This window comes from Hippichthys cyanospilos, chromosome 7 (genome assembly GCF_059441005.1).
Source record: "Hippichthys cyanospilos isolate Australia breed blue-spotted pipefish chromosome 7, RoL_Hcya_1.0, whole genome shotgun sequence".
In the NCBI taxonomy this organism is placed as follows: domain Eukaryota; kingdom Metazoa; phylum Chordata; class Actinopteri; order Syngnathiformes; family Syngnathidae; genus Hippichthys; species Hippichthys cyanospilos.
Genome location: NC_142375.1, coordinates 22,493,285 through 22,511,358, shown reverse-complemented (window position 1 = coordinate 22,511,358; position 18,074 = coordinate 22,493,285). Strand labels below are relative to the sequence as shown.

Sequence of the window (18,074 nt, the reverse complement as noted above, 5' to 3'; positions counted from 1 at the left end):
TGTAGAATGCTTTTTTTTTTTAATCAATAACAACTTCTCCTCTTAAACATGCCGTCAGTGTGCGTCACGACACCCTGAGATACCGGTCTGCTATTGGTCGGCGTCACGGTGTCAAAATGGCGGCATTTTAAAGATTTGTTATCGTGCGAGTGCTTACGATATCGTATTTATCGTGCGTTTTATTGCTTAATTCAAAGTTGAAAGGGTTAGCCGTTGGTCCCAAGATTTTTAGTGATGTTAAAGGGTGAAACGAGATGATTAGCATGGAAACCAAGCTGGAGATAATCAAGAAAAATGAAGAAGGCTAGGCTAGGCTAGCTTACCCTAAAGGTAAATAAATCCTTTATATTTTAATTGTATACATGTATATTTTAATTGTATACATGTGTATTATATATAAGTAGCATTTACCACACTGTTTTGTTACCAATTTTTAATACGTATATACAATTTGGATGTTTTTTCCTGAGGTTTTCCACGCATTAGCTAATTAGCATGCGCCGGTTTCGCCTTACGATCCCAATCCCGGAACGAATGAATTTTATATGGCGGACGTCCACTGTATTGTAAAAATATTTAACTGCCATTGGGGGTATAATGTGGTGGAAGATTTAATCAAGACCTCGACGTATTTTTTTGTGCTTGTGAAAGACGAGCGATCCACTTCTAGCGTTTCAATTTATCACCGCATCCGCAATAATTCCCGCACGGAAAGTAACCTCCGCACCGAGTGCATTTATCCCGGATGCAGTCGCATCGCGGCGTCGCGGGCGCCGATAGTTTGTCAGGCCGCTTGTCACTTGCGCCGCTTTTTCATCTGCAAGGTAAAAAGACGAAGACGGCGGTGGTGGGGGAGGAGCGTTTGAGCGGACAGCGAGATTGCGTAAAATATATTTGTCGGCCTCCGCCATCCATCTGCGGAACTTCATCAGTTGTACGGTCGTTTTGACGCAGACGAGGAGTGACGCGATCCACTCGAGGGGTGAAAGATCGCTCACCTAGCGCTTGTTCATCCCGCGTCTGAAGATTTGATTTTAGAGCCGCTTCATGCGGTTACCGTAAAATGATTAAGCTCGCTTTTTCACTTGCTAGCCATGAGCTTTAAGGTGACAACTAAAGCTAGCGTAGAAGTCAATTTTGAACCATGATTTCTATAGATCAGACGAAAAGTCCAGGGGACTCACGATGTCTCACAAGCTTGAGTCCGCTACAATGAGACGAAATGTAAATTTGTTATACGGTGTCCCCTCGCCGTTTTGCGCTTCAGATTTTGCAGCTTTACGGTTTTTCTTTCCAAAAGAGCATCGCTTTACAACATTATCTACCCGATATTCTGCAATAACGTTCCTACGCTCAGTACTGAAGAGTATGAAGCAGTCTAACAGCCTGTTAATACTCGGCCTTGTTGATACATGTGGGGGCAGGAGTGGGTGTGAGCGGACTACACCGCTTGAGTCTGGCCTTTTAAGAAAAACAAGATTATGTCCAAAATAATAATCACGATTATTTTGGTGACCATTGAAATACTTGATACTTACAAATAATAATAATTCACTGAATTAAATAAAGTAAATTCACTTTTTTGCTCAGTACAAACCAATGGAAAAAATGAAGCCTAAGCCTACTTAGAACCAAGCACATTTTCGTGAAAATTTTCATCAATTAGCAGTCAAAATGTCATTTTCAAACTAAATGTATTCCAATTCTTTGCCAATTTTTCAAAATGGTGAGAAATTCAATGCTATTTCACACTGGTTAATAATATATTAGGGCAAGAAAAGCATAAGCTTTTGTAATGGAAACGTGTGGGAAACATTGCCCCCGGTGGTAGGATGACAAATTGCTTGATTTAACATGCAAGGTATGGCTTTTGAAACGTTAATATCGCCTAGGATCAGCTTAATTCATCGTGGCAGCCAATATTGTGATCGCGATTCAATTTCGATTAATCGTGCAGCCCTAAGGGAAGTGCTCGGATCTGCGGGGAGAGTTAACGGCCGCTCGCAACGCTCTGCTGCACTGTGTGTTGCAAAAGAAAACAAATTTTGTTTCAAGCAAATTACTGAAAAAGAAAGGCAGGCATTGTTTTATTAGAACACATTTCATCCACTTTATTTAATATAAGTACAATATAATTCCAACTTCTGGAATTCACTTATCGCAAGGGGGTTTTCCAATGGCTGTCAGCATGGCTGACTTGACCCTGCTGCTAATTCCAGCATTTAGCCGCGCTACTCCTCTACTTAGCGCCGCTTTGCTAACAAGGCCTTTCTGCTTCAAGGGTGTCTGCAACACTAAAAAAAAATGAAGAAAAAAAAAACCTAGCTGTCATGCGCTTCTTCCAGAAACGGCGTTATTATTCAGCGCACATATTCAAATGCGCGCTGAGGCGAGCTGGCTGTCGAGTTTAAAGGAGCTCATTAGAATGCCGGCCCGAGACGTAGGGGACCAGCTGAGGACAGTCGCCGCTCGGGCCTTCTCTCCCAGGAATTACGAGAGACTCACTTCAAAGTCTCTGGAGTTCAATTAAATGTGGATTAGTGGCCCGAGACGGCACGAGATGAAGCGGAAGCGGCAGCTATTCTCTTAGCGCCGTTAGCGATCTTCTCCGGACAAACGCAACGTTAGCGCGCATGCTAAAGTCATGTAACGACGGCAGGGTCACAATTCGTATTTCTTCCAAAAAGAAATTTTACTGTAAATTTACTGTTAAGATAAATATAAAACAAAGGATTACACGTTGTGTATTTGGAACAGTTTGAAACAAACAAAACAATGAAACAATCTTAGCGGAAAGCTAATTGCTAGCACAGGCAGTCATTAGCGGCTAGCACTGATGCAATTTACTGTTAAGATAAATCTAAAACATAGGATTACACGTTGTGTATTTGGAACAGTTTGAAACAAAAAAAAACAATGAAACAATCTTAGCGGAAAGCTAATTGCTAGCACAAGCAGTCATTAGCGCTAGCACTGATGCAATTTACTGTTAAGATAAATATAAAAAAAGGATTACACGTTTTGTATTTGGAACATTTTGAAACAAACAAAACAATGAAACAATCTTAGCGGAAAGCTAATTGCTAGCACAGGCAGTCATTAGCGGCTAGCACTGATGCAATTTACTGTTAAGATAAATATAAAACAAAGGATTACACCTTGTGTATTTGGAACAGTTTGAAACAAACAAAACAATGAAACAATCTTAGCGGAAAGCTAATTGCTAGTACAGGCAGTTATTAGCGGCTAGCACTGATGCAATTTACTGTTAAGATAAATCTAAAACATAGGATTACACGTTGTGTATTTGGAACAGTTTGAAACAAACAAAACACTGAAACAATCTTAGCGGAAAGCTAATTGCTAGCACAGGCAGTTATTAGCGGCTAGCGCTGATGCTGGCACACAAATGCGAGCCAAGAGTTTTAGTTCTTTGTTATTATACTGATGTAAATAAAAAGTAACAGGAAGGACGATATCAACGTTTGTTGCTTGCTAGCGTATTTTGCTTTCTTCAAGCTGTTTACAGAACTTTGGTTGGCTTAATTCCACCGCCGTCAAAAATGGCGTACGTAAGGTGTCCCCTTGTTCTCTCAAAAAGAAGATGGCTAGCCCCGCGATCCGACCGCAATAAGTCATCTTTCAGCGTGCTAAATAGCCGCCGTTTTAGCGCTAAAGGAATCTCTTTTTCATGAAGGCTGATCAATAAAAGACATTAATCGCGCTCCTCGGGCTGGAAGGTGAAAAATGAACTAGCGCGACCCTCGGGTTGCTCGAGCATGTTTTATAGTTCCTTTGTCGGTCCCATTTTGAGCTTATTCATTTCCAATGATGTATTTTTATGTATCATTTTAGGTGTTCTGTCCCAGATACTTCAAGGTTCAAAATAAAAGTTTGCTTTTGCATCACCGTTTGCTGTGTACATTTGTTAGAATTATAACACGCCACCAACGTGCCTAACGGGTCAACTTCGAAATTAACGCACCAAATAAGACATGAACCTCAACGCAAAAGCCTTATCGGATTTTTATTTTGAAGTTTTTGAAGTTAGCTTGACACTTCCGAGTCTTTGATAGCTGCTGATGCGAGGAAGACGTACGGTGCATTCAAAAGCAGCCGGACATTTAAATACATATAGAAAAAAAAGCCCTCGATGCATGAAACAACAACGAAGTGGAAATGATAATAATTATAATTATATTAATAAGAAAAAGAGGAAGAAGAGTTTGCAATGTCATATTATTGTTTAATATTAAACCCCGAGATAAATTTGTAAAAATATCAATAAAAAATGCTCCACAAAACGCCATTGAGTATATCAGTATAGAGGTTTTAGCCTGATATTTATTTATGTGTATATTTATTTACTCATTTACATTCAGGGTAAAGAAGGGTCATTAAATAATAGTCACTGACTTTGTTTATATATATATATATATATATATATATATATATATATATATATATATATATATTTGTATTAGCCTTGTATTTATTTGTATATATTATTTGTATATTTATTTTCTCACCTTTCGTTTCACGGTAAAGCAGGGTCTGAAAATAACGGTCTGAGTTAAACTGTACTTTACTTTTATTTATTTTTTTCAGATTTTAGCATACACGGAAGGTCTGCATGGCAAATGGCTGTTCACTGAGATCCGGGCCATCTTCTCCAGACGTTACCTCCTGCAGAACACCGCCCTGGAGATTTTCATGGCCAACAGAAGTAAGACTGCAGCGCCGCAATCAAATATATTTTCCTTCTATTTTGACGATATCAACTTTGTCCATTCAAATGGATCGAAATGCTAATCCACTGTCCTCAAATTAGCTAACGAGTATTTGTGAATTCTCTGTTTTATGTTTTATTTGACAGTAAAATTGTACCGCGAATAGGAATTGTTTGCTAGTTGCCTTACTGCAAAACAAAAACAGTTCAAGGTGATTTGTGGCGTCCACGAGTCAAGTTAGCGCCGTCATCATTCGAAAAGGAGAAACGTTAACTCCAGGAATATTCTATGCCGCAGCCGCCGTCATGTTCAACTTTCCCGATGCCGCCACCGCCAAGAAGGTGGTCCACAGTCTTCCCCGCGTGGGTCTGGGCACCAACTTTGGCCTCCCGCAAACCAGGTTTGAAAATGTGCTATGCTATGCTGATTAACAATCGTGATTAGCATTAGCGTGCTAGTGGTTACCGTTTAAGGTCAACAAACACGAACTACAATTTCGTTCACACATACATAATTAAACATGTAATAGTGCCCTTAAAGTCACTTCCGATGTTTAGTGGAGCTGGCTGTTAGCTACTGAGGTCAATAACTTCCTGTTTTTCTTCTTCTTCTTTGTTTTGACACGCGGATTGGGTTCGTTTCATGCTTGACTTCCGATTTTAAAATTTTAACGGCTATAGATTGTTTGCAGTGGTAGGTTATATTCTCGGAACAATACAGCCGTCGTGCATTTTGGGAATTCTTTCCTTTTTGGGGGGGGGAGCTCAATGTTTTAATATTATTTTTAAGGAAAGCAAGCTAACTACTAAATCAGTAAGTATTTTTAAGCACACAAATATCATCAACCTTTTGACCACTCGGTGGTGCGCAATAGAGCCGTATGTCAAGATGGTCTTGGGATACACCTTTTTTTTTTTTTTTAAATACTGCTGTGGTTTGCCTTTTCCACTTCCAAACTTGCAATTTTTTTTTTTTTTTTGGGGGGGGGGGCCTTAGCAACACTGCATTCGTAAAAAGCTCATGTAGAGAACGCTGGCTGGTCATTTTACTCAACTACATTGAAAGTCGACTTACCCGACTTGGTCAACTCCCCCCGCCACCCACCTTAATAATAATTCAGAAACGTTACACAAAATTGAACAAAATATCGTTTAAAACAACAAAACAAAACAAACAACCGCCGGAGGTCCCCTTCTCCCGTCGCAACGACCTCATAGCTATGCGAGGATGTGAGGGAAACGTAACGAAAACGTTTGCACTCGCAATTATTCAACGAATGAGAGCATGGCGCGATGATTGAGCGCGGTCATGGTAGTTGTGGCGGTAATGTGTCCAGGTGTGTGCGTGCGTGTTCAGGTCCATTAATCAGGTTAGTTTGCAGACGGAGCGGGGTCACTTTGCCTCATTGACCTCAGACAGCTCTCATTCCCAACAAAACACACTCCCAATGTTAGCTCCATGACGTTCTTCATCCGACCTTCTGTTTTCCACCGCAATCGAAGAATGTAAACATGTACGTACAGTATCTCCGACGGGGGTGAATAAGTAAGCCTTCCAAAAGATGATTGCTTGATTATAAGAAGGAACAAAAGGTCCGGCGGTGCAATTGGGTTCATATTTTCACTTTTAAGAACCCTAATGACAGTAATCACCGCCCTGACAGTGATTTATTTCGTCATTCCCCGTTGTTTTAATTGGATGGGGGGCTCATTTGTTTTTGTCTTGCCACATGAAGTACCGTGCACACAGTGAGTGTGTGTGCGTGCCCAATTTACCGCGTATTTGTCTTCTTAACTAGTGAAGCTCTGCGTATTTTTCACATGAAGGCAGTTGTGAAGGCCTGTGTGTGTGTGTTTTTTTTTTCCCCTTTTCAGTGTGTGTGTTCATAGAATACACATAGAATTAATTTGTATTATTTTAACTAGACTTGAAAATGAGCTAAATAGTGAAATTGAGATTGTGGGTGCTTTACAATGTTTCAAATAGGCACGAATTAAGTTTGGCATTTAAAGGTAAAGATAGTCCACTTATTTAGCCATATTTGGTCAATAATTACCATATTTTCCAGACTTTCGGCCGCACAAGCAAAAATGACACAGAAATGTGATTTTGTCACATATAAGCCGCACCGGATGATAAGACGCAGATTGTAACATCTGATATTTATGCAGAAATATGGTACGTTTTTTTCCTTTTTTTTTTGTAATTTACATTTTTTTCCAAACTGCTTGGTTACAGCATTATCATGCCTTCTACGCAGACTAAACATGCCTGCATTTTAGAAACATATACATATTTTCAACATAACACACTTGTATTGTTAGAGTACTGCACCAACACAACAGTGACACGCCTGCTTGGATTTACTAGTTGAGTGTCCCAATCAACGCTTAATAAAATCAATACTTTGATTGCGTCTTCTTCTGTCTTCCTGTGTTTACCGGGACACTGCCCTCTGGTGGCCAGTAAAAGTAACTGCAGATAAGCCACAGGGTTCAAAGCGAGAGAAAAAAGTCGCGGCTTATAGTATAAAATTTCTGGTAAGGGTTTTAGTACCAGCAAATTTTAGAAAACGCTTAAAAATATTTGAAAAAAAATGTAAGTAAGTATATAAAAATATATACGTATCTGGGATTGAACGTTCAAACTCTTAAAAGTGTCAAATTAGGTTTTAGGATCGAACAAGTTCAATTTCAGAGTTGTCGGTCATCAAATTGCGATTTGTTGACTCGCTACATATATGTTATCATTGCGTAGCTTGTTAGCATTCTCCAATCAAAGTCGTTTTTGCGGGTAGGAATTCACTGTTAGCATGTTAGCTTTTGGCACGCTAATTTTTTTGTTTGTTTTCCAATTACGCAATAAGCACCTATTGTTTTTAGGCGTATCTCCCTGGCCACACCAAAGCAGCTTTTCAAGGCCTCCAACATGACTCAACGTTGGCAACGTCGTGAGATCTCCAACTTCGAGTACCTCATTTTCCTCAACACCATCTCCGGTGGGGCGCCCGATCCAAGTTTTTTTTTTGTTTTTGTTTTTTTTCTTTTACATCCTCATCTGGCTGTCTTCCACCAGGCCGGACCTACAACGACCTGAACCAGTACCCCGTTTTCCCCTGGATCATCACCAACTACGAAGCGGAAACCCTGGACTTGACGCTGCCTAGCAACTTTCGAGATCTGTCCAAGGTAAGACTTTTGCACCTCTTTTTCCACGTTTTTTTCCCGCATTTTTAACCCTCACTTTAGGGACAATATGATCCGCAAATCCTATTTTAATTTCAGTTCTCACTTTCAATCTTCTCCTCCGTGGAGAGGTCTTTCTTCATCTTCTGCTTCAGCCGCATGATTTCCTTTCTGCGGCGTCATGAGGCCCAAATGGAACAAGTGTGTGGTACTAGATAGATGTGTAGGACTTGTGTTTTATTGGCGGCGCCGACGTACGTGCGGTATCGGCGTCCGATGGGCGGAGCGAGGCAGAGCGCGACGCGTGCAAAAGGCCAACCGAGCCCCCGTTCCTCAATCCAGCCCCCCGCCGCCAACGCGCCCGCTTCGCTCTGCTTGCTGCAGTTTTATTGTTTCATTTCGGATCTCATCCGGGAGTTCATTTCTGTTTTATTGCTGGCAACGTTGGCTTTATGCGATTGGTTCATTGAAAGAGACGTGAAAATACAACCGATCAAATTTAATGGGATTGGATCTGTAAACGCATCCATATTACTACATTCGTTATCTTTCTCATTCGACCATGAGATTTTCCGTGTTTTCCATTTGACCGTCTGGCCATTCATCAATGCAGCCATCCAGGGAAATGTATTCACCATCCATCCATCCATCCATAAAAGACTTTGCCATCCATCCATCTATTTTTAAGGATTTTGCCATCCATCCATCCATCCATCCATCCATCCATCATCTATTCTTAAGGATTTTACCATCCAGCCATTCATCCATCCATCCATACATCCATCCATCCATTCTTAAAGATTTTGCCATCCATCCATCCATCTATTCCTAAGGATTTTGCCATCCATCCATCCATCCATCATCCATCCATCCATCCATCCATCCATCCATCCATCCATCCATCCATCCATCCATCCATCCATAAAAGACTTTGCCATCCATCCATCTATTTTTAAGGATTTTGCCATCCATCCATTCATCATCTATTCTTAAGGATTTTCCCATCCATCCATCCATCCATCCATCCATAAAAGACTTTGCCATCCATCCATCCATCCGTCTATCTATTTTTAAGGATTTTGCCACCCATCCATCCATCATCCATCCATCCATCCATCCATCCATCCATTCATCATCTATTCTTAAGGATTTTGCCATCCATCCATCCATCCATCCATCCATCCATCTATTCATAGGGATTTTACCATCCATCCATCATTCTTAAAATTTTGCTATCCCTCCATCCATCCATCCATCCATCCATCCATCCATCTATCTATTCATAGGGATTTAACCATCATCCATCCGTTCTTAAAATTTTGCTATCCCTCCATCCATCCATCCATCCATCCTTAAGGACTTTGCCATCCATAATTCAATTTTCAACGTTACATTAATAACATTAACAATTAACATTAATAATAAATATAGTGTTTATATTGCTGCATTGAATATAATTGTTTTTCATTTCACACTAAATCCCACTGCACCATCGTACTCCTACTTCGAATTAGGTGCTGCAAAAAAAAAAACAACAAAAAAAAACCTGTTAGCCACCGAAGACTGAAGACCAGGCTGAGAGGGTCGGTTACTTTTCAGCAGTTCCCCTCGCCTCGGCATCTTTGTCGGGGTCTTCACGCGTCACGTCGCCGGCGGTCCTGTCGGCAAAACGAAGGGTGTGACAGGCGCTCCCGCCGTGACATTGAGAAGCCAAAGTGGCGTGAACGCGCGCTTGGACGCGTCACGCGCTGTCATCGTCTGCCGCCGCAAAAGAGGCCACACGCAATTTATGTTCCCCCCGCCGTGACCCCGGGGGGCTTTCTTATCATAAACTCTAACCTCCGGCTGACATCCGACGCTGACCCCCCCCCTCCCTCGTCCGAGATAACGTCGTAGTCTCGATAAGCGCTGACTTTACTTTTTTGCGGTGGCTACAGTATGTAGCAGAAGATGCTCGGCCTCGTGCTAGAACGGACTCTTCGTAGCCGCTTAGGCTAATGGCGTATTGATTTTGAACCATGCGTGGCCCATATGTTTATCCCCCGGGCGCCCCCCCCCCCACAACCATTTTCACTCTTGCGATAGCTGCAATATACAGGCGCACAACGATAGTCCTTGAAATATAGTACGTGGAAGTTTTTACCATTTTTTTTTAATTTACATTTTTTTCCAAACTGCTTGGTTACAGCGTTATCATGCCTTCTACACAGACTAAACATGCCTGCATTTCAGAAACATATACATATTTTCAACATAACACACTTGTATTGTTAGAGTACTGCACCAACACATCAGTAACATGCCTGCTTGCATTTACTAGTCGAGTGTCCCAATCAATGCTTAATAATATCAATACTTTGATTGCGTCTTCTTCTGTCTTCCTTTGTTTACTGGGAGATTGCCCTCTGGTGGCCAGTAAAGGTAACTGCAGATAAGCCACAGGGTTCAAAGCGAGAGAAAAAAGTCGCGGCTTATGTATAAAATTTCTGGTAAGGGTTTTAGTACCAGCCAATTTTAGACGAAGCTTGAAAATATTTGAAAAAATGTATGTAAATAAGTATATCAAAATATATACGTATCTGGGATTGAACATTTGAACTTGTGGCTTACTTGCGATGCCCAAATTATCGACCGGCTATTTCCGGTCATCGCTCACGATCAACACAAAAACTCTAAAACTCTAACTCTAAAACTCTCGGAGACGCGCCCCCAAAGGTGTGAAACGCTTGGATTTGTCCATAATGATGTCGTACATATTTTGGGGGGTACATTTGGTAACAAAGAGAACTGGAAAGATAGAAACAATTAGTGCACTGATCTCTACCGCCATCTACTGTCTTGAGATGAAACACAAGTCATTCAAGACAGCGGTCAAAAATAGTTTGACCGCCGCTCGATGGAATTTTGTAAAAATCGCAGGAAAATCAATGCAATAAATCCTATTTAAACGCATCTCAAAAATTGTAATATAATGGTCCAAAATTTGGACAATGGTTATTTTTTGTCGACAAAATCTGTCACGTCCAGCTGAAATCGCATAGAAATGTCCGAATCGTTGCATTTTGACATTTGACATGTTGTAATCATCTGCTGGAAATTTCAGCTCCCTACTGTTTTTTTCCCCATTGATTCTTTGAAGATGTAACAAAAAAAATCATATTTTTTTCCATCATTTGTAAACAATGCCATAACAGTTGAGAAAATTAAAGGCTTTTTATTTCGCCTTACGGTATGGAAAATACGATCATCCCATTTTTGGGAATATTCTGACGTACTTTTTATGTACAATAAAATTCAAAGCAATTCGCAGGCTGCGAAAATTGCCACTGCGCCGACCCTCCGGGGTATCGTTTCTTCCTTCTAATTACTCCAACTAATTCTTTGCGGATTATTCCGAGAGCAATTTACAGATGTTTATCTCATTACGGCCGCCGCGTGTTAGCATCCTCTGGCTAACCCTCCGCTCTAATTAGGACTCGGCGATCGGCTCGTTTATCTGAAGCTCTCGTCTGGATCCCGCTGACATATTGGGCCAATTTGTAGGAGGCGCTGTCTGCCTCTTGCAAAGCACCTAGCTGCTGTATCTACAGTAACCCCCCGCCCGCCCCACCTCCCCCCCCCCCCCGCCATAATTTACGGCATTAACGACATGGGGTCGGCCGGCGCGCGTGCACTCGCGCAATGTCACCGCGGCGCTTTCACTATTTCTTATTTTATATGCCTCCTTCAAGCCTTTTCTTTTTTTAATGAGTCGGCCGTTATTAGGGTTATAAATCAGAGCAATGGCCGTGATGTATAATTCACCATGTGTACTCACCCCTCACCCCGGCGGACCCCCACCCCCGAGGAAGCCACAGTGTATCACTGTCAACCCGGAGCGGAACAGCGCTGCGCTGCCACTCCGTAAATCCACACAATACACACGCTCGCTCGGGTATTTTTTTTTTTTTTGCTAGCGCTATCTGTTGTTGCCGATTAGCTGAAGGAGGGGAACGAAACGATTCTGACATTTCCATGTGATCGCAGATGGGCGTGCCAGATTTTGTGTACAAAAATGATTATTGTCCAAATTTTGGACCATAGAAAACATTATAATTGCAATTTTTGAGATGGGTTTTAATAAGATTTATGACATTGATTTTCCCGCGATTTTTGCGACATTCCATTGAGCGGCGGTCAAACTATGTCAGCAAACAGAAAATTCTTTGTTGACTTGTGTTTCACCTCAAGACAGTAGGTGGCGGTAGAGACCAGTTAATCGCTATTTCTTAGTGTGTCATCATCGTGTCACAGGCTACAAAGACAGACCGTAGCATTTTAAAATATTTTGTCCATATATTTAACCTACATGTGTATTTTTTTCAAGGAAAAATAGAACAAGCTAGTAAAAAAATATACAGTATTGCATTTAGCGAATATTGATTTTAAACCGTCGAATTTTTAATATATTTAATCAGAATTAATTAAAGGGATAGTTTGTACGATTTAGAGCGTTTTTCATCACGGACAGCAGGGGGTGCTGCAGATGCTGCATTTACCGTCGTGCATAACTATAACAAACATGGCCGCCTCCTGAGAAGTGCCACCCCTCATGTATTATAATTTACTGATAACTAACACATACTATTGGTCTTTAAGAACACTTTTTTTTTTTTAATTTACAATCATTTAATTTATTCCTTTTTAATGAAAAACTGCCTAAATTTTACACACTGTCCCTTTAACAACAAATAGAGCAAGCTTGTAAAAAATAAAGTATTATAAAGTATAATAATGAAGTAGTAAGTATTTAAAGTATTTATCATTTTCTCTAATATTATTTTAGCTTTTTTTCAAGGAAAAATTGAACACGTTAGTCGTAAATATAGCTTTGAGTTCGGAATGTTGATTTTCTTTATTTTTTAGTATTTTCTCTCAGCATTTTGTTTTTCAAGGGAAAATGGAACAAGGTAATAAAAAAACAGAGTGTTGCATTTCGAGCGCTGATTCGATTCATTTCTTTTTTTCCGATCCGGAACGACCGAGCACACACACGCATGGCCGCCATCAGGCAGAAGCCTGGTTCCCCCGCGCGCGCCGTTTCACCGAAGATCGCGGCACAGACGCCGCGCACGCCCCATTACACCCACGGCCAACAGTAGCCCAAGCGCAAATCAATACTCCGGGTCGGGCGCGCGTCCGCCTGTGACAAGCGCGGCCTATGATATGAAAGAGACGCCATTGATCGGCGCCCCGCTCGGCCCTCATCCTCAAAAGGCCATCATTCCATTAGCATTGATCCGCTACGTTTGTGCGTATGTGATGGATTAAGGGTCGGGGGCTTAGAAAATGAGGCGCGGCCGGCAGAGGACTAATAAAAATCGAAGCGTCCTGAAAGTGATTTCTATAAATGGGGATTTAAATAACAGGCACCAGACAAAGGGCTGCTGCTTTATTTTCAGACTGATGGCAAATTAATACAACGTAATCCTTTTTTTTTTTCTCACAACATTATACAGGATTATTCGAGTGCTTATTATTGAGTTATTCGTGCTAACGCTGAAATCCCTCCGCAGCCCATCGGCGCTCTGAACCCCAAGCGGGCCGCCTTTTTCTCCGACCGCTTCGAGTCGTGGGATGACGACCAGGTGCCAAAATTCCACTACGGGACGCACTACTCCACCTCCAGCTTCACCCTCATGTGGCTACTGCGCATGGTAAGGACTTTATTATGCCCTTTAACCCCTGCGAGTCCGGGGATTTTTCACTAACCTGGCCTTATTTTATCCAACTTAATTTGAAAGGGTCATAACATTGTCAAATATAAATATATATACAATATACAATATATATACAAGCCCTATCCACACATATGTATATTTACTTCAGTATTCAGCATTTAGTTCTTGGATCGAAGTCTTTTGTAAACCTCAAGTCCCACAATGCATAGCTTTGCATTATGGGAGTCAAGCTAAGCCACTCAATTAAGTAATTGAAAGGCTTGGAAAACATATATGCTAGCGCCCCCCGGTGGTTTTTGGGTTTCAATACAAAATGTCGATTGCAACCTAGCGAGTTGCTGTTTAAAGGATTCATGCAAAAATTGAGGAAAATGCATGATAAAACCGGGTTTTTAGTATGTCCAAAATTGACAATATTTCCAATTTTTAATGGCAGTAAATGAGTCCGACATGGGCTAAATTGGATATCTGCTAAGTGTACCTCTCAACCTCCCGTTTGCAAACATTTAGAAGGGACGGCATGTTGAAAGTCCACGTTTTGACAATCAATGCAATATTTTAAAACTTGTACAATAATTGTAAAAAAAAAAAAACACAGCTACTTCACAGAATTCACTTATCGCTGATTTTTTTAATGATAAACGAAGGACCACTAGACTGAAAGAATTAAAAAATGTGCATTTAAGCAAGCCACATTACTTTGCCAAAGGTTTACTAGCTTAATTCTAATAGTTAAACAAAATACAAAACAAAGAAAATTACTTATTGTGCATTAAACCAAACCACAATACTTTACACCATGAATGTCTGCTAGCTTAATGCTAATACTGTCAAACTAAATATAAAACAAAAAGAATGACAAACTGTTCATTTACTCAAACCACGTTGTCCGATGGTCTGCTAGCTTAATGCTAATTCTGTCAAACAAAGTAAAAGACAAACTATTACAATTGTGCCTTTAACCAAACTATAATACTTTGAGGTTCTGCTAGCTTAATGTTAACATATATTGAAACGAATTAGCAAATCCGCTAGCTTCAATTTCACGATCATTATGAACCTACAAACAACTTTTAGAAGGACATGAATTAGCTGGCTGTCTGATGGTCTGCTAGCTTAATGCTAATACTGTCAAACAAAGTAACAAGACAACAACAGACAACAACAGACAAATAATTACAAATTGTGCCTTTAACCAAACTACATCACTTTGAGGCTCTGCTAGCTTAACGGTAACACATAATGAAACGGATTAGGAAATCTGCTAGCTTCAATGTCACGGTAATTATGAACCTACAAACAACTTTTAGAAGGACATGTATTGGCTGGCTGTCCGATGGTCTGCTAGCTTAATGCTAACAGTGTCAAACAAAGTAAAAGACAAATAATTACAAATTGTGCCTTTAACCAAACTACAATACTTTGAGGCTCTGCTAGCTTAACGCTAACACATAATAGCAAATCTGCTAGCTTCAATTTCACGGTAATTATGAACCTACAAACAACTTTTAGAAGGACAAGAATGGACCTGAGATGGTATTGTATATTTATGTAATATACCTTTCGCATTCTCATTGCTTTTAATACGTTAAGGCCTCAAAGGGCAACGCGCCGCAATCAAATATGGCTTCTGCTTGAAATTACTTTTTAAGAGACTCGGTGCACACCGCAATATTGTCTCTGTTGAGTGGATGCCATCAATCTGGCCATACTGCCCTCCGGGGATGGGGAGGTTACTAAGTTTTTTTTTTTTTTTCCCCTCCCCCTTTGTATGTTATTGCGCCACTAGCTCACCATTGTCAGCGAGTCCCAGTAGAGCTGCAGCATTGATCCACGAGCATCATTAGCGGGTTTACGCTAAGACCGCTTTACCGCTCGAGCCTCATGTTAAGACTCTCCAATGCCCATAAAAGTCCCTCACGTCAGCCTCTTATATATTGGAGAAATTATTTGTTAGCATAGCGGCGAGCGGCCGGCGTCTTACGGTACGCGGCGGGCGTTTGACCTGGACTTCGGGGCCGGCGAGACCGCCATTGATCCGTCTTAACAAGATTATACATGATTAGAAATGCATCGGTTGCAGAGCGTTATTGGATTTAGGAGCTCACTGGGAATAGCGTTTTTTTTTTTTTTTTTTTCTCTTTCGACCGCAATGTTTGTTACAAGCGTAAACGCATTTACGAGGGCGCCGAACGACTCGTCGTATTTGTAAAATCGCTGTTATGTCACTATTTGACATTGCGACAGGCGGTAAGGATACAAGATGATATCATTGTAACGGCGGGCGTTTGTTTTTTGTGGTACCAAACGCGTCCTATAGATGTCGCCCTATCACCCGATTGCTCGAACGTCATCGATTCAAGTACGCGGCTTGTTACGTCGTCGAATTAAGCATTATTTATTTATTTTCACAAACCACATAAGGACGAAAGCCCTGCACGCGTCTCCGGAACCTCAGGTTCTAGATCTAGGCCGGATCTAGAATGACTGCCAACCTTATAGCATTTTTTGACATTTGATTTTATAAAGCAACTGCTCTGAGTTCTGATCCAATCGTTTTTGTTTTTTTTTGCTGTATTCACCAGGAGCCTTTTACCACGTTCTTCCTAAACTTCCAAGGGGGCAAGTTTGACCACGCCGATCGCACGTTCTCGTCGGTGGCCCGTGCCTGGAGAAACTGCCAGAGAGACACATCAGATGTAAAGGTAAAGAACAAACAAACACTGTATAATTGGAGACATTTTTTTTCAAACTCCACCCTGGCCTGGAGTTTGACATCTGTGGCCGAGGGTTGCACCCCTTAGCTGGCTGTTTTGTTTTCGTGTTACACTTATATTACTGCGTTGTCTTTCACTTGTCGTGTAACTGTAGAACCACAGACATTGTGTTAACTTTAAATATGAGTACAAAAACAGAAAAATGACTTAGCATGAGTTCAAACAGAAGTAGACCAGCGCCTGACGAATGACGGACCAGGAAAAAAAAAGGGTCGAATTTCACCCTCTAGTAGGACTGATGTTTACAATTTTGCCTGGCTCGAAAATAATGATGGAATGACGAATGTGGGACCAGCAAAAACTAAATAAATATGAGGACCCCTTTTCATGTCGGAGCGGTGGGAGGTTGCACCGCATGGCGCGAACAAGCCCGTGAAATATTCCTGCAGACAAGGAAGAGCGGCAATGGAAAAGAGGAATAGCCATGGCCAGTCACTAGCAATTACTGTCCCGTGGCAATGAAAGCTTCCCGGTCTCGTGATCAAAGCCGAAGACTAATCCTCATCTGTCTCCCATTCAGCCGGGCTATAACCTGGACTTCAATCTTCCCCGTGGGCCCCCCCCCCCTCCTAAAAAAAAAGAAAAAAAAACAACCCGGGTCACCCTCGCACACTTTTAAGCGCTCCCCTAAAACATTTACAGTCCGACGTGGGATGTCAAAGCAACGTTTCCAGCTCAGGGTCTCTTGGCACCGGGTCACCGAATTTGGGGGCTTTTGACGCTTGATTGCGCTCCAGTACCCACCCCCCCACCCCCCCCCCCCCTTCGCCCCGGCGATAAAACACGCGGATCGCGTTACAGCGTAGTTGGCCGCCGCTTGATTGCCAAAGCGGACATTTTGCTCTCCGATCGCAGCATCTGGACCGCATCCCGACAATGGCGTATCAGCCAATCGCAATCCGCTATTTATTTTTTTCTTTTTTTTTTTTTTTCACGTGAACCCCAAATAAATATTCTTTTTCCAAAAGAAAAACTGCCCAGTATTCTCTATACAATCAAAATGTTTTATTTTTGGTCATAGGAAACCGCTTTGTGTGTATCAGAAACGATAACAAGACATAACTGAAGAATGGAAGTCAATTTTTCACGTGTCAGCTCCCATATTTACATAGACATAACCCACAATATTGTTTTGGCCTTGCGTGAAAATGCTAAATATTGCGTCCCTCTGGAGGTTTCACTGTCTGATAACGCTCGGCACGGAAAGCGTTGAGGTCACCTCAAAACAAGGAACCCCGGACCCCCCCCCCCCCCCCCCCCCCCCCCGAAAAAATTTTCAATACACGTCCGTCGACTTTTTCTGCTCGGACGCACACATTGACTCGGGACGCAAAAGAGGAATTAGTAAAGAGACGTTTCAATTTAGCGCGCTAAGTATACCATTTAGCTTTAGCATCGGAGCCATTCATGGAAGTCCTCTCTCTCCTCGCCCGAGGGTAAAAAGCCCCAGTGTGTTATTTCTTCTTTTAAAAAAAAAGAGAGAGCGAGAGAGAGAAAAAGGGTGATAATAGGATACAACACCCAGATTGAATGTGTCTCTAGTCCGGGTGACGCTAGCATGACCCCCCAATCCCTTGACCCCTAGCCTCAGCCTAGAGGCATCAGAGGAGTCTACAGAGGTTATAGGTAGCAACAGTGGAAGTGTAACTGTGAGGGAGGGGG

General features: G+C 41.6%; 1 protein-coding gene across 5 annotated transcripts in view; it reads left to right on the top strand.

The window, feature by feature from the left end:
- Window positions 1–18,074, top strand: part of lrba (LPS-responsive vesicle trafficking, beach and anchor containing) — a 192,523-nt gene that overhangs the window by 132,455 nt on the left and 41,994 nt on the right. For all 5 annotated transcript variants that reach the window (XM_088418509.1, XM_088418513.1, XM_088418512.1 and 2 more), the window contains 6 exons: window positions 4,609–4,726; window positions 5,028–5,130; window positions 7,613–7,728; window positions 7,806–7,918; window positions 13,471–13,611; window positions 16,221–16,340. In XM_088418509.1, coding sequence (XP_088274635.1) covers window positions 4,609–4,726; window positions 5,028–5,130; window positions 7,613–7,728; window positions 7,806–7,918; window positions 13,471–13,611; window positions 16,221–16,340 — 711 coding nt within the window. The remainder of the gene's footprint in view (window positions 1–4,608; window positions 4,727–5,027; window positions 5,131–7,612; window positions 7,729–7,805; window positions 7,919–13,470; window positions 13,612–16,220; window positions 16,341–18,074) is intronic.